This window comes from Corythoichthys intestinalis, chromosome 2 (genome assembly GCF_030265065.1).
Source record: "Corythoichthys intestinalis isolate RoL2023-P3 chromosome 2, ASM3026506v1, whole genome shotgun sequence".
In the NCBI taxonomy this organism is placed as follows: domain Eukaryota; kingdom Metazoa; phylum Chordata; class Actinopteri; order Syngnathiformes; family Syngnathidae; genus Corythoichthys; species Corythoichthys intestinalis.
The window spans coordinates 33,200,799-33,225,408 of record NC_080396.1 but is presented as its reverse complement, the minus strand read 5'-3'; the positions used below and the strand labels follow the sequence as shown (position 1 = coordinate 33,225,408).

The window sequence follows — 24,610 nt, the reverse complement described above, 5'->3', positions numbered from 1 at the left end:
CATTTTAAACATATTCAAGCTAACCAGCATTGCTTCTCCCCTGCAATCATTCAACGAATTGGGGATTAGTTATTAATTCACTGTTTTACTCACACTGCTTCGGGTTAAATAACACTGCATGTTACTGTCATTCACAGCGGTATTCACATAGTTTTAAAGGCTAAAAAGCAGCCTAACAGATCACAGCATTTCTGAATGTCACTGAAGACTTGACTTCTTCTGTGTCTATATCTTGACAGATAGATGCAATCTCTGACACCTGGACAGTTGATGCTGTACGTGTCATCAAACATGCATTCTTGATCACAGTCCTGCTGGAAACTACACACAAGATATATTCATTAAATGAGCCATTGCATTTATGAATCACAAAAAAATGGAGAAAATAAACAACAGTTGCAGCTGACATATGGCAGATGATAAAAATACAGTGGTTGCCTTTTGATACGATGACAAAGAGTCTGTGGATAGCAAAAATCTGCAAATTATTGATGGCCAGAGAAAACCATTAACATAAAAAAAAAAAAAAGAATTTTAGAAATCCCAAATCCCAAAAATAAAGCACCAATAAACTTTTCCCAAGAGAGGTTCACCCCAAAAGTACCAAATATAAACAATTCAAAGAAATATTTTTTAAATTTTTTTTAAAAACATATAAGAATTAATATATATAATAATAGTTTAAAACATTCAAACAACCAAACAAATAAATACCACTCCACTTTATCTTGAATTTGATTCTAACTAGTCATAATTCCAGTTTATGATGTCTACAATGTAGAAAGGGGCCTTGTACTGTATGTGAAAATTAATATATAAACCACCCAAAAAGATCAAATGATTAGCAAAAATGATGCAATTTGTCCTAGACTTGCTTATAAGTGTGAAGTGCTTATAACAGAACTGTCGATTGTGTAACATGATAGAACACAATCCTCCCAATGTGCCATTGCCTCTCAAATTGAAACATTTCCGTCCATCAGGAAAGAAACACTCATTCTCTGATAGCCTTTCAACAGAGGCTTTTTTTTTTTTTTTTTTAAGATAATCATTGACCCAATTTGAATATGTCTGTTATTGTTAGAAGCATCTCTGCTTTACCCATTAACCCAAGAGGACATCCTTTTAGTTAAGGAATAAAATTGAGAAAGGGAGTGAAACGCTTTAAAAGAAACCATGGGAACTCATGACAATCCAACCTGCCGCCGCCACTCATCCCTTTTGGCTAGGCCAAGATGTTTCTGGACGATCGGATAGTAACTTTGTTCAAAAGGAATGCCCACCACACGTTGACTTACTGGAGTGTTTTCTTCAGTTTCGGACTGTGCATCGCCTTTCTGGGGCCAACTATTCTGGACTTGCAGTGCCAAACCAAGTCCACGCTGAGCCAAATTACATGGGTGTTCTTCTCCCAGCAGTTCTGCTTGTTGATTGGCAGTTCGGTCGGTGGTATTTTCAAAAGGACGTAAGTAACGAGAAGATGCAAAGTTACCATGTTTACAAATCACCGAGACATCATGACTGTGCCTTTCTCCTTTACAGCTTGTTCACCGCTCTATCTGCTTTATTTGTCTCCGCGCTCATCATCTCAGTGATATTTGCCATCATCCCTTTTTGCAACAATGTCCTGGTACTGGCCATCGCCATGGCCGTGTCCGGTTTGGCCATGGGCGTCATCGATACCATTGCGAACATTCAACTGGTCACCATCTATCAGAAGGACTCTGCTGTTTTCTTGCAGGTGAAGTGTCGACTTCTCCAAGTGGACCGCCCTAAAAAGTGTACAGCGTACAGTGGTCGATCTAATTAAAAGTATAACTCACTTCTTTGTTTTTGTTTTTTTTTCTGGCAGGCGCTCCATTTCTTTATTGGCTTCGGCGCCCTGGTGAGCCCTCTGATTGCAGATCCTTTCCTCTCAGAGCACGGCTGCGGGAATCACACTGGGAACGCGACAGAGATAATGCATCATTTCCGGAACATGCTGAGAAACAGTCCAATTGCCGAGCACAACATCACTCAGAGCCACTTGCCCCACGGGGGAGAAGAGGAGGAGTCCAGTGTGCACTATGCCTTCTGGATCATGGCTCTTATCAATGTAAAGCCTCTGAAGAAAGACTCTGAATAGATGGTGATATTTCAGCTCTCGAGTGGAAAATGATTATGATTTGATTTTGCCCCCTAAGCTGCCCGTACCCTTGGCAGTCCTATTTCTGATGTATCGTGAGCAGCTGATCCCATGTTGCCCCGGCGGCACACCTCGTCTCCTGGACAAAGATGAACTGGCACTGGAGAACCAACAGGGAGTTGAGGGCACGGAAGTGGAGCAAGGAGCTCAGGAAGCTGGAGGTATACTGGTAATCCATGAATGATTCAAGTTTTCCCCGCTTGCACGAGAGGCGGGAAAAATAAAAAAAAGAAATGCCTTTTTGGCTGCTGCAATGTGTCAATTGTGGGCACAGGTCACGGGGATATCTTTAGCTGCTGTCAGAATGATAACCTGCGCGGGCTGCCAGTATCCTTCTTCATGATTCACATCCTCGGCGGGATGGTGCTCTTCATGACTGATGGCATTGTGGTGAGTGAGCTGTACACACACAAACACACATAAAGACACTGACACAACATCCATTATATGCCAAACTTTAAACATCTACATTGTCTATTTTAGAAATCTAGGACCCCTATTTTCTTTTCCTTTTTCAGTTTTTTGGTAATCAGCAGTTTACATTGGCTGCCAGTAATATCTATCATCCGGGGCCTAGAACAGCATCAAATTCTGGGCCTCTCAATGTCAATGGGCCCCTATTTTTGCCAGTACATGAGACGTGTGAGGGGGGGAAAATGTATGTATTCATACAGTATATTTCTTCGTCTTTTCTTTTGTCGTTTTTTTTTGGGGGGGGGGGGGGTAAAAAGAGACTGAAGCTAAAACCAGTTTTTTAAAAAATATGATGTATGATGTTCTGAAAAAAGAAATACAGTACTGTACTTTTACCTGCAGTCCCTTTTTACTCCGAAATTTTTTAAAAAAATATATATATATCAAGAAATGACCTCTATCAAAATTTGGGGCCTGTATAAAGAAAAACAAGGTTTAAAGCAGAGGAAAAATATAGTGGCTTATAGTCAAATATTCAATTCACAAGTATGTGTGTCTTTTTGTGTGGGTGTGTGTGTATGTCTTTTTCAGGGGGCATACGCCGGCTTTGTGTACACATATGCAGTTGCATCACCGATGTCCCTACCTCATAAGACAGCAGGCTACTTAGCCAGCATTTTCTGGGCAGCCATCACCGCAGGTCGGCTGCTTTCTATCCCTCTCTCGTACCGTTTCCAAGTTGTGAGACTGCTCATGTTCAACCTGGTAATGAAACATTCAAAACAGAGATGTGGCAAGCTGACATGTGAAAGTCAAGCTAGATGTGTTGTCCTCTTTTACAGGCGGGCGCTATTATCACTGTGCTTTTGTTACTGATCTTCTACACCAGCAGCACATTTTTGTTTGTTGGGACCTGTTTGTGTGGACTTTTTCTCAGCAGCATCTTCCCCTGCATGCTTGCCTACACTGAAGACATCCTGGATTATCAGGGTGTGGTTACAGACTCTAAATTTCAACAAATAAGAAACCACACAATCTACAGTGAATTGATATCGATTCAAGTGGATGCATTGTTTTGTAGGTTGTGCTACCTCAGTATTGGTAACAAGCGCAGGAATGGGAGAGATGGTAATGCAGGTTCTGGTTGGGTCGGTAAGTCAATAATGCCTATGGATAATAAAATGATGATATATGTCTCCTTAACAACAAGTGTTGCTATTATTTCCCCAGATTATCCAGACTGAAGGCAGCTATAGTTTCCTTCTCTGCGGAGTGATTATCGCTTGCATTGGTTTTATCCTTTTCATTGGTCTGCTTTTTTTCCACCGGATGCACAGAAACTACCTCACAGGTACAAAGGCGACTCATATTGAGACACTGTAGGCCAGCAGCAGGGTAATCTGCAAGCATTTCACCCTTGTCATCATTCACTACCTGCCCTTCCCTTGTTTCCCACCAGGAACGTCCAAAAAGTCTGCCATGGTGGAGGAGGAAACGCCACAAACTAATGGATCTCCCAAAGCTGAGCCAAAAGAAGAGACGCAGAAGAGCTGAAAGGGGCAGTCTGTGGTTTTTCTTTCTAGTGTTACATTGTTCTATACCGCGGTGGCTCAAACTAGAAGAATATTCAAATAACAATCTAACCCAAGTCTTTATCAAGGGAATGTTGTCTAAAGCCTTAATTTGTACCACAAGTGTGTTATTGTGAGAAAGATTTTGAAACACCTGTAATACTGTGATGTAGTTTTTTTTATATCCAATAAAAATATATATACAGTATAATTAAACTGTTGGTATGTAGGTGTACGCACAACGCACAACAATTGAATTCCATGCTGTTTTTGTAGCTTTCCAAATGACCTACTTTCTTTTAGCACTAACCTTAAATAATGAGACTTTAGACTTTGTAAGTAACACATTCCTGACAGCTTAAGTTCAATTAGTATTTCATCTCCTCAGAAGCACATTTTGTTCATGAGTGTTGGACGTAACGTCATACCAGCCAGTTCATCTACAGACATCCTAAAGGGGGCAATAAAGATTACAGTCATCACTTACATACTAGTCCTTCTAAAAAAAAATTAGCATATTGTGATAAAGTTCATTATTTTCTGTAATGTACTGATAAACAATAGACTTTCATATATTTTAGATTCATTACACACCACTGAAGTAGTTCAAGCCTTTTATTGTTTTAATATTGATGATTTTGGCAAAAAAGTCAAGAAAAAACAAAATTCCCTATCTCAAAAAATTAGCAAATTTCATCAGACCAATACAAAAAAAGTGTTTTTCAATACAAAAAAGTCAACCTTCAATTAATTATATCAGCTATGCACTCAATACGTGGTCGGGAATCCTTTTGCAGAAATGACTGCTTCAATGCGGCATGGCATGGAGGCAATCAGCCTGTGGCCCTGCTGAGGTGTTATGGAGGCCCAGGATGCTTCGATAGCGGCCTTAAGCTCATCCACAGTATTGGGTCTTGTGTCTCTCAACTTCCCTCTTCACAATATCCCACAGATTCTCTATGGGGTTCAGGTCTGGAGAGTTGGCAGGCCAATTGAGCACAGTAATGCCATGGTCAGTTAACCATTTACCAATGGTTTTGGCACTGTGAGCAGGTGCCAGGTCGTGCTGAAAAATAAAATCTTCATCTCCATACAGCTTTTCAGCAAATGGAAGCATGAAGTACTCCGAAATCTCCTGATAGCTAGCTGCAATTACCCTGCCCTTGGTAAAACACAGTAGACCAACACCAGCAGCGGAAATGGCACCCCAGACCATCACTGACTGTGGGTACTTGACACTGGACATTTTGGCATTTCCTTCTCCCCAGTCTTCCTCCAAACTCTGGCACCTTGATTTCCAAATGACATGCAAAATTTGCTTTCATCTGAAAAAAGTACTTTGGACCACTGAGCAACAGTCCAGTGCTGCTTTTCTGTAGCCCAGGTCAGGCGCTTCTGTCGCTGTTTCAGGTTCAAAAGTGGCTTGACCTGGGGAATGCGGCACCTGTAGCCCATTTCCAGGTTTCTGCAGGTCCCCCAAGGTCTGGAATTGGCCCTTCTCCACAATCTTTATCAGGGTGCGGTCACCTCTTCTGGTTGTGCAGCGTTTCCAGCCACACTTTTTCCTTCCCACAGACTTCCCACTGAGGTGCTTTGATACAGCACTCTGGGAACGGCCTATTCGCTGAGAAATTTCTTTCTGTGTCTTAGCCTCTTGCTTGAGGGTGTCAATGATGCCCTTCTGGACAGCACTCAAGTGAGTAATGAATCAGGCTGGGAGTTTTAAAAGACTCAGGGATCTTTCGCAGGGGTTTTGAGTTCATTCGTTGATTTAGATGATTAGGTTATTAGCTTCTTTAGAGTACCTTTTCATGAAATGCTAATTTTTTGAGATAGGGATTTTCGGTTTTTCTTGACTTTTTTGTCAAAATCATCAATAGTAAAACAATCAAAGGCTTGAACTACTTCAGTTGTGTGTAATGAATCTAAAATATACGAGAGTGTAATGTTTATCAGTACATTACAGAAAATAATGAACTTTATCACAATATGCTAATTTTTTAAAAAGGACTAGTATGTGTTTACAACATTTATGCCACTTAAAAAATAATGGTTTCTTCAAATACAATTGATATTAATAAATAATTACAAACACATCTAAATGCATATGATGAGAGAGTGAAAGCGCAAATGATCCTACTGTGTGTTTATTTTCTACATTGCTGAACATTGGTGAGCATTGGTAAGCTTTTTTCCCAACAAACAAACTTATTATCTGAAAATAGAAAGTTCAAGTTCATTGTCATATGTACAGAATAAACCATGTTTCCCTGTGGAATGATATACAGTACTTCCTTTGCTATGCCCAATGAATGTCAAGCACAAATTCGAAAAAGGCAACAATGTAGAAAAAAAGAAGACAAGGTGTACAATCATGTACAATAGTTAGCATATGCAAAAATAAAAAAAAAGAATGTGCAAAACTGATAAAAGTAGTCAATGGCTGAGATTCCTGTTTTTGTTCAGGAGTCTGATGGCTGAGGGAAAGAAGGATTTCTTAAATGTGGAGTATGTCAACGTATGTCAATACTCATGCCCATTGCTGTATAAAGTGTAATGTAACTACAGCTGTTAATTTCTCTGGGCAGGAATGGAAGGATTGAAGAGAATTCTGACAATCTTCAGAAAAACTAGGGTAATACAACATCCATCTATTTTCAACACCGATTATCCTTCTCAGGGTCACAGGGTGCTCGAGCCTATCCCAGCTGACCTCAGGCAAAAGGCAGACTACACCCACCTAAACTGTTCGCCAGTCAGTTGAATAGCATACACAGAGAAAGACATCCATTTGCACCCACAATATCACCACCACTAGGTGGGAATTTATCCCTTGCAGCCAGCACCGAGGTCAGGCGATTGCACCACTACACTATCAGCAACTGACTATAATTTATGAATGCCGTAAATATGGTCTGTTTTTGGTGGCACATTGGAAAGTGGTTAGCACATCCGCCTCAGAGTTCTGAGATCAAGGTTTGGATCCCAGACTCCGGCCTTCCTGTGTGGAGTTTGCATGTTCTCCTGCATGTGCCCCTGGATTGGCTGACAACCAATTCAACTTGGACCCCGTCAACTGGGCATAGTTAAGCCTCCCGCACCTCCACAACCCTAGTGAAGATAAGTGGGATGGAAAATAAATCAATGTTCTGTTTTCATTCTTCTTCTTCAGTCAAATTCATAGTGTCAAACAAAATTATGATGACATCTAGTGTTCCACAGTGGAATTACCCACCCTCCCACACACACACACACACAGAAATAATTTTTACCCCAAAATATCCCCAATATAGCAGGACCGCAAACCTCTAAATTACATGTTTTTATGTTTTCATTTTTACAATTGATGACCAAACCCCAATGGCTAATCCAGCCTTCACAAACAGACACTCTGGTTCTTTTAGTTCATTTGTAATATACAAAATTATGAAGAAATAAGAGTTCAGCAACAGCAGTTGAGGGGAGCTCAAAAGAATGTTTGGCATATCTTTTTCTGCAAGCATGAGAACTTTGCCTTAACTTTCATGACAATAAATGAATAACCTTTCATGACAATGGTTTAGCTCCAGAAGATTAATGACAATTGTCTAAAGCTTATTGAATATAGCCAGTTTTCATAACACATTTGGCTATGACTTTGTACAATAAAGCATTCACAACTAAAAACTTTTGACACAGGACGTTTAGGACAGCCATATTATTTGCACTCTCATCAAATATGCATCTCATGTTTCCTAGCTAATACATTTACTGCCTCTTTTGAGAGGTGACATAAAACATTAGCAGCCAAATCACATAAACAAGAAGAAAAATAGCCTTGGAAAAGCTAATTACACTTCTGATATGTGACGATAAATATGTTTGACAACACCAATCGTGCAGAGAAGAGGGTAACTATATGTCATGGAGATACTCTTGAGTTTCTGTGAAAAGCATTTAAAAAGGTAAATAGAGAACAACTTATCTAATCACACAGTTTCCATTGTAATGTAGAACCTCCTTTATCTTTAACAGTTTATGTTATATTACGGCTGTCAGCAGAAAATACCTTGGCCGAGGCCCAGAAAGAGAAGTAATAACAAATTCTGTTGCCATAACAGAATCAGCAGACCGTGTGGATGAACATTCAAAAAGAGAAGTCAACCAAATGTCAAGGAAAATCAGATTGACTACTGACGTATTTTACATGCAAGTCAAACAAATCAATGTCTCGACTGTCTCAGGGCAACGAACTAAAGAGGATTGGGGCGTTCAATAAACTTAAAAAAAAAGAAAACGAAAAAAGAAAAAGTTTGCGATGCAATTACTATTTTTATTTTTCTTTAGCCAAATATACAGTCTACAATGTAGTGTTTGACAGTGACATTCACATGCAAAATAAATGTGAGGTAGAAATAAATAAAGTAACAAACTGTAGTCAAGAAAAAAACAAAACATATGGTGGTACTGCGAACTCAAAATCCAAAATGAAGATGGACGGCATTTTCATGATGCAGATGTGAACTGTCTGCTCAAATGTGCATTGACTACATAGCCTCGCCTAAAGAGAAATAGATGTGGCAAATGTCAGAAAAATCTAGTTTTTTTTTTCTTTAAACTTCAAGTGATCACTCACTGTCAGCCCTTCCCTTGTAAAATGGATTGGGTGTCCATTGGTGTTAAAGGCAGAAATGGAGTTAAGTCTTAGTTGACATTTCAACTCCCACTCACCAGTAAACATCAGTGGGGAAGATGAGCCATGCAGATTGCACAACGTAACCACGGAGGCCACGTAAGAAGAAGAACAAAATATTTCCCCATTGGCTTCCACGCTACATTGTTATTTCCTCCTTAATCATGAGAAACTCTTGGTCACTGTTTGGCCTCTTCAATGGTAATGCGTCTCTTTATTTTGCATATTGCTAACAAATAACTTCATTTCCACTTTTGCATTTTGCAGCACTGCTTCTCTTTATCTGGCTGCCGAAGAATTCAGCGGACCCGGATCAGTTGAAGGCTCCGAGTTCAATACGTGCAGCATATGGAGAATCTTTAACTGTGCCTTGTTGGTACGACCCTAAGTTCCGAGACTACACAAAGTACTGGTGCAGGGGGGCAATATACAAGCTGTGTAAGATTGTGGTGAAAACGCCAAAGCAGCGCTATCATGAACGATGGTCCATCACTGATGACAAAGAGGCAGGAAAATTCATCGTTACTATGACATCTCTGGAAAGAAGTGATGAGGACATGTACTGGTGTGTGATTGCCAGACATGGAAAGAATGTTTTCTCTGGCGTCAAGCTCATTGTGTCCGAAAAAGGTACTACACTTTCTATTTACTGTATAATTGCATGGTAACTACTGCCCAAGAATAATAACTTTTTAACTGTCATTAAATAGATGTCCAATTCAACCTTCAAATTATATAATTTGATTAAATGTGACCTCAAGTGAGAATCATTTTTTCCCCACTGTTTCATGCTTAAGAAGGCTAAAATGAGTGTGACCAAGATGCCATGGCCACCATGAGAGGCATATCGGGTGTCATATTTACAGGCATTTTTGCTGTGCAGAAAAATTTAAGTTCTGGTTCCAGATGGTAGTAACATTTGTGACACCCCACATCAAACGATCAGTGTTTTAACTTTTTGTTCATAAATTATAGACACTTGTCCACTAATGTACCTACTAATACACATTGGCCAAACAGAGAATAGAGCATCAATTTGAATATTGAACATTCAGGTTTTACTAAGTCAGACACATTATTGAGAATCGGGCTGATGCAGAGGCAAACAAAATTGACCAAGTGAAATTGCTTCAAAAGGGAAATTCTGGGCATTTTTAACTCAAATTGTCTCACAAACCTGATAAAATGGTGTCAAATATTATGAAAAATAAATGAATGAATAACACAAGTCAACATCTTGTTGATGATAACATAACATTTCCCCTCTTTTTCACAGTACCAGACGAATCATCAGAGACAAAGATTTCACGGTGAGAAATAGTTGTAATAAAAGCCACTATATCGAATGGCAATACACCATATAAAAATATTATCTTGCAAGTGAACTCCCAATGCATTGCTAAACACGTAATTAAGAATACAACACAGCTAGTAAATTATATCATCCAAAGCAACATCTCATTTTATTCTTTGCATGTTGATACCTTTATGGTCATTGAAACTGAATGCTACATTGTATTGTTTTGCTTTCATTCCTCAACTAGATGGTGGGAGCCTCTTCGATGGATCATTTTTTTGTCACTAGTGTTGACTTTGGTACTGGCACGTGTTGTCGTGTGGAGATCAAAAGCTACGCAGAAAATATTCCACACCAATGTCTCTCAACGTAGTACTAATATATATGGTTGAAAACCACTACATGAAAAAAAAATCATCCTTTTTTTGTTATTTTGTTTTTAATGTCTTGCTCGTATTGTGTTGTTGTGATTTGGACATTGAGTCTGTTGATAAAGCTATCTGTCTGTCTGTCTGTCTGTCTGTCTGTCTGTCTGTCTGTCTGTCTGTCTGTTTGTCTGTCTGTCTGTCTGTCTCTATGAAAATGCCTGCATACATGTTTGTTTACAAATGTGAGAAAATGAGATTTAAATAATTTTAATGTGATAGGAGGTTGTGTTCTCTGGAGGTAGATTTTTATCTTTATTTTATTTTATTTTTTTTTAAGTTGCTTCAATTAAAACATGTTTTCAATAAAAAATTTTTTAAAAAAACACCTCATTCAAAGAAAAAGAATGTTTAGGAGTGAAGTTAAGCCACTTTTCGATTGAAAAAATATTTCAGACTATAAAGACACAAATCTATCGCCATAGTATTCAGATGAGAATTTAAAAAAAAAAAAACGTTTTTCACAAATATTAAGTTTTTTTCCCCCGTTTCCAGATTCTTTGATTTTTTTTAAAACAGATTATGTAACACACAGTCTCATTATGAAAGTGAGAAAAAGATGGTAATAGCTTGCTAAATTTACATTTGCACAGGTAGAATTTTGATAACAATATAAATAGATTAATAAATAAAAACATTTTCATTCTTGAGGTTTTTTTTCTAGAAACAAAAAATGACATTTTTCCATTTGAGTGAGAGCAGGTCCAAAAAAGATGCTGAACTGCCTTTGGATAATTTCCACAGAACCAACAGTTTGTATCAATGTCCCATTTGAATTTTTCTCATGTTGTGGCTTGCAGGCTAGTATCCATGGATGATTATGAAAGAGATTCTGATGAGATTTTTTCTTTTAACTGTAACAACAAACACAAATATACATGGCGGAAAACACTCAGGTGACTTGAAGTTCCGCTCTGAGACCCCCAATTTGTCCAACTTTCAAAATTGTCCGACATGCACGTGTGATACATCATTGGATAGCTTAAAATCTCAATTTTCTGGGGGAAGAAAAATTTTGAACAGGAGGGCATTTAAAAAAAAATCTTTTTTTTAAGCAGCAAACCCTATCTGGAGGCGAGAGCACGCAAGAGCAGAATTACAGATGCCATGACTTTAACGAGATATTATCGCGTACTTACCTTGTTTCGATCCAAAAACTCCATGTAGCATGTATCACTGATTGTCAAGATACAGCTGTGAATGGCCACAGCTGGATTTTATGGGTGAAACATGGTGATATAACAAGGGTCGCGATGCAGAAATCGCAGACATCAAGGAGTGGTTGAGAGTTTCTTTTTCATATATTTACCCTTTTAAATATTTTTTTTCAATTTTCTTTGTTTGGATCCATTATTTATCATATAAAATATCGGAGAAAATACGACAGTAACAAAAAAAAAAAAAAAAAAAATACAATTAAGCGATAGTTATGAGATAGATATCTGTGACTTTTTTTCAGACACAATTTTTTTTCAATGTGACGTCATTTGTTTAAAAGTTTAAAATATGCGAGAATAATTTTTAAAGTCTTTTTTTTTTAAACGAAATATTAGACATCAATTAATGATTCAAAGCTAAAAATGACAGACATTTTGAATAATAAATATAATTAATTACCTTCGTTTTATAGCTTGGTTGAAACAAAAGCAGTTGCGCGACATCTGTAAACGGAGGTTTCCAGGGTAAAACGACAAATTAAAAATAGTTTGGGGGCTTAATGCGCGATGAATCTGCTATGGCAGCATATACACATATTGTTCTATCAAATACACAGTTGTTTTGGCTTAAAATACAGCAGTTACTTTTAAAGAAGAGTGCAAGAACAGAAACTGCTTTTTCAGTCTTGTCTGTTTTCCGCCACAAACATAGGGCGAAAAATTCACATACAATCAACAAATTTAGAACAAATAAAAAATTAAAAAAAATTGCCAGGGTTATTTTCAACACAAGCTTTGCACAGTTTCTTGGTCCTTATAGCCTTGGCGTTCAAAGATAAACTTAAATTGTCCAAATATTCAGTTGAGAAGGAATGTCCTTTTTGTATGTGACGTCATCCGCACTGCCCGATGTCTGCGTGGTCAAAACTAAGCTTGAGAACGATAAACCGATACGTCCGGATATCCGGTTTTACAGGTGAGAGATACAGATGTATCGATAGTAAAGTTACCATTCGACAGTAATTAGCCATTAAATATTCAATGAACCCATAGTAGAGATAGAATTCGGCTATCGCGAGCACAAGAATCGGCTTCTAATGCCTAGTTCAATGCATTGCTTAATATGATAGTAATTTAGCTTTTACTTCACATGCTGCGCTTGTGTCATTCACCACACAGCGCACTTAGTTCGAGACCGCACGCATGCTATAATATGGACAAGCACTAGTTGTGGTTGCCTCAACTTCCCATGCATTTCGGCAGAACCGCTCACTAGTCGCCGTCATTGCCCAATCGGGTGTGTCATAACAACGCGAGAGCTAACGAAACCACGGTAACGCACGCTCTGTAGCATTTTCTTCACAGCCCAAAACGAAACTTGTAGTGGCAACAAAGCAACATGCTAAAACAATGGACAGTGTGATCACCGACGCCAGCGATAGATTTTCAACGCACCCAGGAAAACAAAAGTCGGACTTTGAAGAGATGAAGGCAGCCAGATCTGTTCGCATGGGACAGAGCTTATGTGAAGTGGTACAGAGATTGTGAGTTTTTAACCCTGAAAAATAACCCACTACAATGGTGGAAAGGGCGGCATATTGTTTCCACGAAACGCAGTCTATTTAAACATGAACATGTGGATTAGTTGATCTTCCTCAAGAAAAATCTGCCCTTCAAAAAAGATGGACAGTGATGAGAAATAAAAAATGAGGAAGCACAGGCATAAGTGAATGACTTTGCTGTGTATTAGGTTAAAGTAATGATTATTGACCTGTCTGTCTAAAATGCCATGTTTTTATTCCCCCAATTATACCAGTCGTAAAGCATAATTTATTATTTATTTATGATAACTCTAGTAGGTTTAATTCTTTTTTTTCTAGAGCTGCTGCATATAATTAATATTTTTTGTTTGTATGATGTTTACGTTGAAAGTTTGCACTTAAATTACTTACCTCTTGTGTTAAAAACACCAGGAAATACAGTAATTGAATTACAACACTTTATTGTTGTCTGTCACTGGAGTTTTATTTTATTATCAATCCCATCCAACAAAATGATGGTCATATAGTAAGCCTTTTTTTTTTTTCATAAAAAAATAAAACATAAAATTGGCATGAAATTTTGTTGTTTAATTTTGCTATATTAGAAATGTGGTCCTTTTATATGTTTAAAATACTGACAAACACACACAACAAATATTTACTATCGTATCGTTTTCACTATCGAACCGTATCGTTCTTACACTGTATCGAATCGTATCGAATCGCTCGGCCTTAAAAATGTGTCGTTTTTTTAATCGAATCTTAACCTGGGTATCTAGATACATATCGAATCGGCTTCATGCCAGAGATTCCCAACCCTAGTCAAAACTCAACTGGAGAATGAGCGAACATCTTCAAAGTAAAATCACCGCAGCACGGTGATTTATGCATAAACATAAGATAAAAATAATAATAGGGAAAAAAAACAGGCACCTTTTTATTTTTGAACGATTGTCTCTAGTGTTTTCACAGTAATCTCGATATCCGCTACCATTCTTTCAAATTCACATTTGGACCGGAAGTACAAATAGTTAGCCAAGTTACCCTCTGTGCCAACGCCCGGTCTCGTAGAAGCTAAGCTAAAGTTAGCTCGTGGACATTACGAGGGCCACACGTAAGTTCTCTTAACATGTAGTAGCGGATATTCTGTGGTGCTTATTAGAGAAAAAGATGTCCGTCTCCCTCGTCTGTTCCTGGTAGTCTTTTATAGAAACTCAGACAAGGCGGCTCGGCCTTTTTGCGAGTCGAACAAACCAAACAGCTAACGGTTCTTTGCGCTGCTTACTGATGACAGATTTCTTTCCCCACGTTTAATAAATTTCAGGGTGTCTTCTCAAACAACTTCTGAGTCAGGTTTTAAATACATCATTACTCCAGCATTGGTTTATCATGGTTAGTAAACCTTTGCTGGATTTTAGATTTTGTAATCGACGTACTGCACCAAGTTTTTGCGTGTGCGTAAAATGTCACATATTGAACGTCATTCCGAGACGTGTGCAGTTGTTATAAAGACGTCTGTATTGATGCAAGTATAATTTTCCCTTGGTAAACATGAAGAATGTTTAAAATCGCTGAGAATGCAGCGATTTCTGCCCAATTTATTAAATGAACAGAGGTCAAGATTATACTTTTTTTGTTCGAATTTTACCTTTCAATCTTTTTTCAATTATCATTATACTTTTTAAGGCCGGTATTAGCGGTACATAAATACGTTAATTGACAACAAATTGAAATGAAGGGCGGGGGGATCAAAAACTATTTCGATGATTGCTTAGAGACCTTAACAATTCTTAAGAATAGCTATAAACCAGCTATAAATATTCTCCCATTTTTGGTGTCCTGAATGAAAAGCAAATGGGTTGTCCTTTTGCTTTATCAATTCTTTTAGTTTGGGAACCGTGAGCAACATTTTTGCCTGTTAGAGACCAATATTAGTAGCTGTAGGTACATTAAAAATGTTCCATCAACTCAAGATTGTAGCTGCTAGAGTGACCACTTCCAACTGCCGGTCGTTAACAAGTTAGTGCTATATTTAATAGCTGAATTTTATGTGAAGTTGCAGACTTTGTTTCTTTGTACGTAAAATATCTGTCATCGTAGGCAGCCCCAACACGAGAAACTGAGATGCAGACCATCAAATGTGTGGTGGTGGGCGATGGAGCAGTGGGAAAAACCTGTCTACTGATTTCATACACCACCAATAAGTTCCCCTCGGAATATGTACCAACAGTGAGTAGATGTGTTTGGTAGTGTTTTGAAACAATTCATTGTTTCACTCGGCTGGTTTAAGGCTAAGTAAATAGTAAAGTAAATATGCCCCCACCACCACCAGGTGTTCGACAACTATGCAGTAACTGTTATGATCGGTGGTGAACCGTACACCCTTGGCTTATTTGATACAGCAGGTAAGTTAAAACGAGTTCAGTAGTTGATGTCCGAGTTTCGTCTTTATTAAAAGGTGCATTTCTTCCCAGGTCAGGAGGATTATGACCGGTTACGACCACTAAGCTACCCACAGACTGACGTCTTCTTAGTCTGCTTCTCTGTTGTTTCTCCATCTTCGTTTGAAAATGTTAAAGAAAAAGTGAGTGGGTTTCTTCTTGGCCACAAAACAATAATTCCCACTTGTACAATTTATGTGATATTTTTTTTCCTCCCCGCATCTAGTGGGTTCCGGAAATCACCCACCACTGTCCTAAGACCCCGTTCCTGTTGGTCGGCACTCAAATCGACCTACGCGATGACCCCTCCACAGTTGAGAAGTTGGCCAAGAACAAACAGAAGCCCATTACCCCGGAGACGGCCGAGAAGCTCGCGCGGGACCTTAAGGCGGTCAAGTACGTGGAGTGCTCGGCCCTCACACAGGTAAGCGTTCCGGTATCGCGGCGGTACGCTTGCCCAACATTTCCCTAACTGCAACCGCCTTCCTAACGCTGTCTAACTATGTGGTTGCCTGTCTTTCCTTCTTGTATTCTCTCTTTCCTTAGCGGGGACTGAAGAACGTGTTTGACGAGGCTATCCTAGCCGCTTTAGAGCCCCCTGAAACTCAGAGAAAGAGAAAATGCTGTCTGTTCTGATGTCTTGACTGACTCTTGCTTTGCCTCTCGATCAACTGCTGCTTTCTCATTGTAAAGAAAATGCCAAGCTAACTACGGTACAAGACGAAATGTTGTAGGGCAACATTTTGTCTTCGAGTTCAACTCGACCTAATCACACTTACACGGGCTGCCTGATATGAAAAGAGTGCCAAACTTTACTTCTACGTCCCTGCATGCATGTCTGTCACAGAGAGTGATTGTTGTTTCCAGTCTTAATTTCTTTTTCTACTGCTTTCCCCCCCTTAACACTTTCTCTGACTATGGGTAGTCTTGTATCATATCATTTGAATAAATAAATATCTGGATTTCCTCGCTACCTCTCTACTCGACTTTCTTTTCTGCCGTTTGATGGTAGCCTTGTCTTTGTTTTGAACCCAAATGTTGTGTTTCCACAGAAAGGATTAAAGAATGTGTTTGATGAGGCAATACTGGCTGCCCTGGAGCCCCCCGAACCTAAGAAAAGACGTAAATGTGTTCTGCTCTAAGTTTGATCGGAGCCTCCTCTGCAGCGTTTTCTAGGTTAGCAGTACACGGACCAACACTATTTGAAAGACCATGAAATATTTGCCTCCTGCCTGAATTAACCTAAATACATATTCAGTGTGTTGTAGTCTTAAGAATTGATGCTGTTTTTGCTGACATCTTATGAAATTGCTTCGCACAAATTCTTTAACTGTATCACAGAGGGACATGTCTAGACAATAGTTCAGCTTAGTCCACAAAATGACTTTTTGTTATACAGTATTAATGCACAAAGTAGTCAAATGCACTTTGTTGCTCGTTTAATCAGTTTGAATGTAAAACCTACACAATTATACAAATCAGCTTCCGGACTGAGCTGAAGTCTATTTGACTAGTGCTTTTGTTTAACAGCAGTTACTATTACCTTGCAGTGTGGACACTCTATGTAAGACCTATTTCTCTTGAGTACTTAACACAAATGCTGATATTTCATTTTGTAGGTGCAGAGACCCAGGCCAGTATACTTTTTAAAGCTGGCTGATACAGCTTCTTATGTCAGATAGCGACGCAGTGTGGCACACTTCTTTAAAAAGGAAGCCAAAATGTTTAGCTTTCAGATCCTGTGAAGGTTTTGAAATGCCAGTTTGCATTGGTCTTCTACTATAGCCATTCCTAGATGTGAGCTTGATTTTATTTGTACATACAGTATAGTGAAAATAATTCATAACTTATTGACTGATAAGTGTGCATTACTGATGGTTATATGAGAAGTTGAGGTGATACTGAAAAGAAATGACTAGAAAGTGTTTCCAATTGAAGGATGAGCTATGTTTTTAATAATTTTCAATTTAACATCAAGCTGTACTATATTTTCCCTGTGATTAAATGTCACAATAAACCAGTATTATGGAAATAATTCGTGTTATTCTGTGTTGATGGTTTAAGAAGATGAACTGACACACCCTCATCCAATGTTAGAACAGGATTTATTGCACAAATGTATCGGATACAGTAAATGTACAAGTCAGTATGAAAAGTAAGCGCATGAATAAGTACAGAGGATCAATGAGTTAGTCTAATTGATACACAACTGTATGCATTACACCCACTATTTTTTCCCCCCCCTTTACATCTACTTGATGCGCGAGCGTATGAGACATTTTGTGACAGCCTTCGCACCTTGATGACTTCAATCTATTAACCCAGACATGACACATTTTTTTTAACTGTTGCCTGTGACAACAGCAACGTGCGCATTGAAGTCAGCTGTTGTCTGTGTCAGAAGAAACTTGTGATTTTAGCTTGATGACGTAGTCTTTGTTTGCTTGTCACTGAAGTTAGATAGCTATTAGTACTTTAAAATGTCGATCGTCAAATTTGCTACAACATCCCTGTTTGATTTCATTATTGTGTGACTGGCTGCGCAAAGAATCATCATGTGCATGCGCCAACAATGGTAAGCATTTTGGGGAAATGGTGCTCGTATATTTAATATTTAGCATCTGATTTGTAAAACGAAAACAAATATACCATGAATAATGGCTACAATAATTATAAAGGCTTTGTCAAATTATTTGGCATATCAATATTCATATCAATGTTAAGTACCGGTATATGTATGTATATACAGTACAGCGTTAAATATAAAATTAGAAATTTCAAGGTGATCATTATATCATGTATATAATTTATGACAATATTTCAACTTTGTGAAGCAGAATCAGCCATATATTTGGAATGGTGCTTCTGTGGGGTTGCTCCAATTTTGTAAAATGTGTTCTGGCATGGGTGAATTTCGGCTGGCCGTGATGACTTTTTGTAGGATGATATAGTGTATTTTACCCACTATCGCGATAAATTATAGCGTTTTTCTTTTCCTGGAGGCATAAATATTGCAACTTGTAAATTATTAACACTTGAAAGGTTATTAAAAGTGAGATTTAATGGGCTATCTCATTTATTAACTGGTATCTGCATGGGCAATACTGACCTGTAGTTACTTGGACCATTATTCTCCACACTTGTCAGTGTGTATGTGGGATAGTCCCACCTCCAGCAGAGAACCGCTTTCCTTAAAGAAAGAGAGTGCAAGAACAAGGCAGTGCCGATGTTGATGACACGTAATTTATTGTGCCCTGAAAAACAATTGTTGGGCATTTTATACAGTATGTCAGGTGACACGTTAATATATAAAATGGCCAAAGATGTTTTTATTTTTACTATCGAACAATAAGTCGATATAGTAATTATCGTGAGAGGCCTATGTGAGTTAAGAAAAGTATATGAACAGTATAACTACTGCCAACGGCTAGACTACACCTTGGCAATGGATGTTAGAGCTGATGGCAAAGCTGCTTTCAAACACAACAAGAATAAGAAAGCCTATCAAAAGAAGGACTTGGGTACATGTCTTACCTGTTTTAAATGCACAGATATCAGTTCACAAGTCATTGCAGGGGAGAAAAAAATTGCGGGGCAACTTAACTCGTAAAACAAGTTTGGTCATTCATGTCGCAATAAATTACCCAAAAGGAAAACTGCTTTGCTGTTGGCATACATTTTTATCATGAAAGCAATATTTGCAATAAAATAAAAAATAGTGCAATATTACGCATAAAGCAAAATGGATGCACACACAAAGTGTGCCAGAGAAGGTCCAGGATCTGTCACAAGAAGAACATCCACACCTCTGAATTTTTTTTGTGTGCCTCAGATTAAGGTTGTCATCAAGGGGAGCCGTTTTGAAGATTTTTTTTAATCGTGAATCCTTCCAGGTGTGCATATGGGTGGTTGGGATAGTGCATTTGACTCCAGGGGGATTATTTCCAAGGGGAAAAGTTGGGATAGGAAATATCTTGTGACATTAGACCCATGAACTCATTGGTTGCTATTGATGGTGATAGGTGTCCAATCCATTTGGCCTGAGCACAGTTTAAATGGATTGCATATCTACAGCTGTCAATAGCAGTGAAATGATGTGAAAACCTAAGAACTATGTGTCCATCGCGGGACAAATCTCGACACAACTGTCCGTCAGGCGAATTCCATACCATCCCGCCCAGAACTGCGTGTCCTGCCCTCCATGGACAAAGCGGATGTATCTCACTCCTGGCCCATAGTTCTGAAACACGTGTGTTATCTAAAAAAAAAAAAAAAGTTTTTTTAAGCTCACACTGTATTCATTTATTCTTTGATTTATAATTTCATTAGCGGGTCAGTGGCATCCTCAGGCATGCTCATACCTGATTCCATTTACCGTCATTCCATTGCTCAAAATAAATCTCTTTAGGCGAAAAGATCTTAATTGGCTTCTTCTTTTGATTAAGAAGCTCCACGTGGATCTTATATTGACAACCACAGTCCGTCCGGGGGGCGTACCTACAACATACCACAATTTGTTATAAGTAAATATCCACCAGAAGCATAGCAGCGGCAGGGTTAATGTCATGCTCAAACTGTTAAAAAAAAAAAAAAAAAAACTCTTTAAACATTAATTTTGGAACTAGAAAAACATGGTAATAAGAACCAAATGTTATATTTAAAGATATTAAACTCATAGGCTTTCATTGATAGCAATTGGGGCCCAATCCATTTAAATTGGGACATCTGCTTTAAATGGACTGAACCTCTATCGGTCAATGGCAGTCAAAATGAGTTAACAAATAATACCTGTGTATATTTCAACTCACCAATCTGATATTTTGATGTGCGGCTGTAAGTGATCCATAAATGATGCGTTGTAACCTTCCATCTCTAAATCTATCAGCTGGGACTTCCTGCATATGCTAGAGAACATAAAATCCAGCGTTCATGATGAGGAGGGACGCCATTGTGTAACATACTGTATCTCTTGACTTGTCATTACTTACTCAAATGATGTCACAAAGTTTTTCTGGACGCTTTCATTTGGATGGGCCACCATGACCGGTTCTACTTTCCATTGGTCACCATTGTTATCCAATAGTTGCCAACCTGTCATTTGATCTAGAAAAATAAAAAGCAACCACTGTGACGAAACTGGCAAACGCAGAAGTGACGTTCCTTCCTTCCCGACCTTCCGCTTGTGGGTTCTTGAGAAGATTCCGTCTCTTCTTGCACATGAAGTAAAATAACCTCCAGTCTTTGGGTACCTTCGAAGTATCATGGAGGTGATAGCCTTCCCGCCTGCATCTGTCCTTCCATAAAGACTGGCTGTCAGCGATGTCTTTCCATTGACGGCATACTAAGCGACAAATCCGGACCACCTGCTCAGGGGGAAGATTCAAGAAGATCTCTTCCAGGACCTCCAAAGGAACAGACATCTGAAGCAAACAGAGCGAAGATAAGAAACAAAGTACAACTTATAGCTTCATTTTTCACGTCCACTTCCTCTGGTGAACATGACTTAATATTCACAAAACTCCAGATGGTTTTAAACCTAATGATTAAAATAAAAAAAATACATTTTCAAGGCCACCAATAAATACAAATGAATGTAGACATGTTGACAGTCTCCGACCAGCATTTTACGACTTGCTCAAACCACTCCAACTTAAAAAGCTTTAGCTTAATCGGAGCATTTTGGGAACTATTTTCAGAATTTCATGTGAGCATTCCAAAGTAGGACCAGACATTTTCATAGGTTGGCCCTTCAACTTTTCTAGGCCGGTACAACACATTCCAATTAAAAGGTTTAGCTCAATTGGTTCAATATGGGTACTGTACTAAATTTCACTTTGCTGAAATTGATTTTTTTTTTTTTTTTTTATAAGAATCCACATTTTTAATTGGCTTCCATTAACAACAACATATAGCCAATCCACTTTGACACCCAGTCATTAGGCATGGACATGTACTGCTGTGAATTTGTGTTTTTCATTATAAATTGTGTTCTTTTTTTACAAACTACCATAGCACATACGCTGTGAATATTACACATTTACAGTGGTACGGTCGACATACCAAGTTAATTCGTTCCAGGACCTTGTTTGTAAGTCGAAATGGTCGCATGTCGAGCAGGATTTTCCCATAAGAATAAATTATAATTCCATTAATTCGTTCCACAACCCGAAAACCTACACTAAATCCTTAATAAATACTGTTGGTACAATTACAAATGGAAATTATACATAGCACAACAAATAAATTATGAATGAAAACCAGAATAATAAAATAATAATAATTCCTGTCATAATGTAACGAATCAGGATCTAATGTGGCGGACGTGTTTTGCGTGCTGACGTGACAGAGAGAGGGAGAGGTGCAGTTGAGATTTAATTTCTTTTTATGTTGTATTGAGAACACCGTCAACTGCGGCAGACAGTAGGCGTGTTGTGTTGCATGATTTCTGAAATAAATGATTAGAAACCTGACAAAGATGGCGATTTCTTTGGAGATGTTACCACAATAATAATTGTCACCTTAACTTATAAAGACTGGCGAACGGAGGTCGGAGGAGGACTGTGAAGATAGTCGACATTCTACGGACGTTTTGTTGAGCCAGTTGTATCTTTCTATCTTCATTTTCAATGGTAATGGTAATGGTTTTTCCTCATTTCACAAACTGTGTTGACTTCTCCCACAAGAAAATCCGCCTGCGGCACCGTCATAATGTCGTATTTCGAGCATGTTGCTGGATGCAGATAGAAACAAATGGCGAGTCAAATTTTACGTCGGATGTTGAAAAGATCGTGTGTTGAAGCGATCGTATGTCGAGGTAACACTGTACTTGGGCTTGGAGTGAATTAGTCAACATTTACAAATATTACATTTAATATGATGGCATTTTCTTCCACATTCATCAACCAAAAATTCCAACCTCAGTAACATCATCGTATCTAGGCAATGATTTAAAGCAACACTTTGTAACTTTATTTTAGCGACGCCGGTGGACAAAAGCGGTAGTGTTTTGCCTTAGGGAAGACGGCGTTTCCCATGAGGACCAGCACACATCAAACAGTGTCATAAAATCATCAATGAATCAAAACTCGATCTCTCGGTCACCTGCAGATGGACAAATAGTTGTGAATCCAGTTGTGGCTAAAGATTACCATATGACGGTTAGCAACTGTGTGGCTTAATGCGGCAATCTCCCCCACCTCACCCGAACACGTCAGCACTGATGTGTACGGTTGGTGGGGGGGTGTCGTCACACCAGCCAATGTTAATTCTATATACCCTGGTAGCTCTCTTTTTTCCCATCTCAGACAAAAAATTTTGTCTCCTTTGTTGCTCTGCCATCTTTGCAGAATTTGCGTGAATGCATTCAAATCGACCTCAGCTTTTAGAATGAATGGGGACAGGCCAAAGTGACGTATGCCGTACAACAGTTTGCCCATTTTTGGTGTGGCAGGTTCCTGCTACCCTCCTAAAAGTTAATTAGTGCTGGTAAAAGCAAATACAGACCCCCTCACGATATAAAATACATATTATACAACTAATTGTCAGTCAACATATTATCAAAAATGTTATGATCATATTTTATGCAGGTTGAAATATTACCTAGTGATGCTTTAACACATTCCCAAAATCACCATTTATTTATTTTCACACACACTTTTAGTTCCGGTTATAGTTTCAGTTTAGTTTTCCTCAGGAGGTGGGGTGATAAAATGTTGCTTTCACACTTCACATACAACACCGTGCGATAAGTAAGAATGGATTGGACGTCAAAAGACGTCATTGAAGGACATAAAATGTACCTTTGACATGGCGGGAAGGGGAGAAGGTCTCTGAATCGAACTCTGTGTCGCACCCATTCTAAATCCAATTTACGTCTCACAAACGACGTCCTTACGGCAAATAAAGTCTGCCAGGGGACCACAACTAAACAGATTTCAAACTGTAATGTCTTAAAACTAACTTATGCGGAACTCAATCTCAAGTAACAGCGGTTCTCGAGTAAATGTAGCGATAGAATGGTAATTCCCTTGACACTCCTCACTCAAAACATGCATTTAAAAAAAATCATGCTCATAGCGCGGTGGTCACATCCGAATAAGAGTGTCAAAACGAAACCTGGAAGACATTCCCCTCGATGTCAGTCACTGCTTTCGTGACCAGACCTGCCCGGAAATCGGAATTATTATTACGCAAGCGGGGCCGAATTTTCCAAGAGAGTCTGGCTGCTAACTCCGCCCGCCTGGTACTTCAAGTACAACATTTGAATCACAACTTTTAAGCATAGATATACTGTATATGAACACAGATGTATAAAAGCGGCGTATGTAACTAGCAGCCATTTTGCGTCGGGGGACTTCTCTGGGTGCTCTACTACAATTTTGTTTTAAAAACCAAATATACAGTGGCTATGATTCAGGCTGGATTTTACAATGAAACATTTTTTGTTTTGCATTGAATTTTCTGCGTCGCTGACCTGGCAAGCCATTTGAAAATTGAGCAATCAAAAACTATTTTAAAGTACACGCTCCATTGACCATGTTACGCGAACGGCTCTGAGGCAATATGGCCGACAAGTGGCGGCGGCCGTCCCCTTTGACTAACAGCACGGAATACATCTAGCATTCTGTATGGTATATATATGCTTGAAAGCATCCTTTACCGCTTATCATCTTGTGGTTGTATGAGCGTTTAATGAGAGTCCAGATGAGGATTGTATGCAGTTGCCAACTTGGCGACTTTTGTTAAACCCACTTTTCGTTTCTTCCACGACGCGATTCTTCTCCTACAGCGTCCATTACGATTACAGTACATGCAAATTGCCAATCTTGCAAATTAAATGGACGTCACTGACTTTTAGGACAGCCAGTAGCTACTTCCCTTACTGTGGATTTGAAACACTGGTAGCAG

The 24,610-nt window shown here is 38.8% G+C and overlaps 4 protein-coding genes across 9 annotated transcripts in view; 3 read left to right on the top strand and 1 right to left on the bottom strand.

The window, feature by feature from the left end:
- mfsd4ab (major facilitator superfamily domain containing 4Ab) overlaps positions 1 to 4,658 on the top strand; it is a 31,246-nt gene extending 26,588 nt beyond the window's left edge. Inside the window, exons 3-12 of one of the 2 annotated variants that reach the window (XM_057830251.1) lie at positions 1,316 to 1,465; positions 1,543 to 1,741; positions 1,853 to 2,095; positions 2,184 to 2,346; positions 2,460 to 2,575; positions 3,191 to 3,364; positions 3,442 to 3,589; positions 3,681 to 3,751; positions 3,830 to 3,950; positions 4,059 to 4,658. In XM_057830251.1, the coding sequence (XP_057686234.1) occupies positions 1,316 to 1,465; positions 1,543 to 1,741; positions 1,853 to 2,095; positions 2,184 to 2,346; positions 2,460 to 2,575; positions 3,191 to 3,364; positions 3,442 to 3,589; positions 3,681 to 3,751; positions 3,830 to 3,950; positions 4,059 to 4,153 (1,480 nt within the window). In that variant the 3' untranslated portion in view covers positions 4,154 to 4,658. Of the gene's footprint in view, positions 1 to 1,120; positions 1,466 to 1,542; positions 1,742 to 1,852; positions 2,096 to 2,183; positions 2,347 to 2,459; positions 2,576 to 3,190; positions 3,365 to 3,441; positions 3,590 to 3,680; positions 3,752 to 3,829; positions 3,951 to 4,058 lie in introns of those variants that run through there. The other variant, XM_057830250.1, reaches the window with a different exon arrangement.
- A 4,344-nt stretch (positions 4,659 to 9,002) lies between these two features.
- On the top strand, positions 9,003 to 10,756 carry LOC130912296 (CMRF35-like molecule 3). Its single transcript, XM_057830280.1, has 4 exons — positions 9,003 to 9,043; positions 9,110 to 9,472; positions 10,119 to 10,152; positions 10,387 to 10,756. The coding sequence occupies exons 1-4, from the start codon at positions 9,007 to 9,009 to the stop codon at positions 10,529 to 10,531; spliced, it is 579 nt and encodes a 192-aa protein (XP_057686263.1). The 5' UTR covers positions 9,003 to 9,006; the 3' UTR covers positions 10,532 to 10,756.
- A 3,511-nt stretch (positions 10,757 to 14,267) lies between these two features.
- On the top strand, positions 14,268 to 17,750 carry LOC130912297 (cell division control protein 42 homolog). Of its 4 annotated transcripts, XM_057830283.1 has the most exons (7): positions 14,271 to 14,376; positions 15,363 to 15,491; positions 15,595 to 15,667; positions 15,737 to 15,846; positions 15,930 to 16,127; positions 16,756 to 16,879; positions 17,323 to 17,750. In XM_057830283.1, exons 2-6 carry the CDS (start codon positions 15,387 to 15,389, stop codon positions 16,843 to 16,845), a joined length of 576 nt encoding a protein of 191 aa, XP_057686266.1. In that variant the 5' UTR covers positions 14,271 to 14,376; positions 15,363 to 15,386; the 3' UTR covers positions 16,846 to 16,879; positions 17,323 to 17,750. The 4 variants fall into 4 exon arrangements, with proteins under 4 accessions (XP_057686267.1, XP_057686266.1, XP_057686264.1 ...); XM_057830284.1 differs by having other exon boundaries at positions 14,268 to 14,376; positions 15,367 to 15,491; positions 16,756 to 17,750; XM_057830281.1 differs by having other exon boundaries at positions 16,756 to 17,750.
- Positions 17,751 to 17,782: 32 nt separating this feature from the next.
- Positions 17,783 to 23,908, bottom strand: LOC130912294 (F-box only protein 6-like). 2 transcript variants are annotated; one of them, XM_057830278.1, is made up of 6 exons: positions 23,819 to 23,908; positions 20,877 to 21,123; positions 20,692 to 20,806; positions 20,512 to 20,607; positions 20,065 to 20,200; positions 17,783 to 19,961 (listed from the first exon to the last, which is right to left on the bottom strand). In XM_057830278.1, the coding sequence occupies exons 2-6, from the start codon at positions 21,121 to 21,123 to the stop codon at positions 19,815 to 19,817; spliced, it is 741 nt and encodes a 246-aa protein (XP_057686261.1). In that variant the 5' UTR covers positions 23,819 to 23,908; the 3' UTR covers positions 17,783 to 19,814. The 2 variants fall into 2 exon arrangements, with proteins under 2 accessions (XP_057686261.1, XP_057686260.1); XM_057830277.1 differs by having other exon boundaries at positions 17,786 to 19,961; positions 23,503 to 23,906.
- Between the last annotated feature and the right edge of the window lie 702 nt (positions 23,909 to 24,610).

What these genes read in the sequence shown, in the direction of transcription:
- LOC130912294 (XM_057830277.1), bottom strand. Translation starts at nt 23,559, where the DNA reads ATGGGTGCGACACAGAGTTCGATTCAGAGACCTTCTCCCCTTCCCGCC. An exon ending in AACTTTGTGACATCATTTGA is followed by an intron (nt 20,608 to 20,691) that starts GTAAGTAATGAC and finishes TATGTTCTCTAG; the next exon opens with CATATGCAGGAAGTCCCAGC. An exon ending in ATGACGGTAAATGGAATCAG is followed by an intron (nt 19,962 to 20,064) that starts GTATGAGCATGC and finishes TTTTTTTTTTAG; the next exon opens with ATAACACACGTGTTTCAGAA.
- LOC130912297 (XM_057830284.1), top strand. Translation starts at nt 15,387, where the DNA reads ATGCAGACCATCAAATGTGTGGTGGTGGGCGATGGAGCAGTGGGAAAA. An exon ending in TTGAAAATGTTAAAGAAAAA is followed by an intron (nt 15,847 to 15,929) that starts GTGAGTGGGTTT and finishes CCCCGCATCTAG; the next exon opens with TGGGTTCCGGAAATCACCCA. An exon ending in AGTGCTCGGCCCTCACACAG is followed by an intron (nt 16,128 to 16,755) that starts GTAAGCGTTCCG and finishes GTGTTTCCACAG; the next exon opens with AAAGGATTAAAGAATGTGTT.
- LOC130912296 (XM_057830280.1), top strand. Translation starts at nt 9,007, where the DNA reads ATGAGAAACTCTTGGTCACTGTTTGGCCTCTTCAATG. An exon ending in ACTGTTTGGCCTCTTCAATG is followed by an intron (nt 9,044 to 9,109) that starts GTAATGCGTCTC and finishes TGCATTTTGCAG; the next exon opens with CACTGCTTCTCTTTATCTGG. An exon ending in GCTCATTGTGTCCGAAAAAG is followed by an intron (nt 9,473 to 10,118) that starts GTACTACACTTT and finishes TCTTTTTCACAG; the next exon opens with TACCAGACGAATCATCAGAG.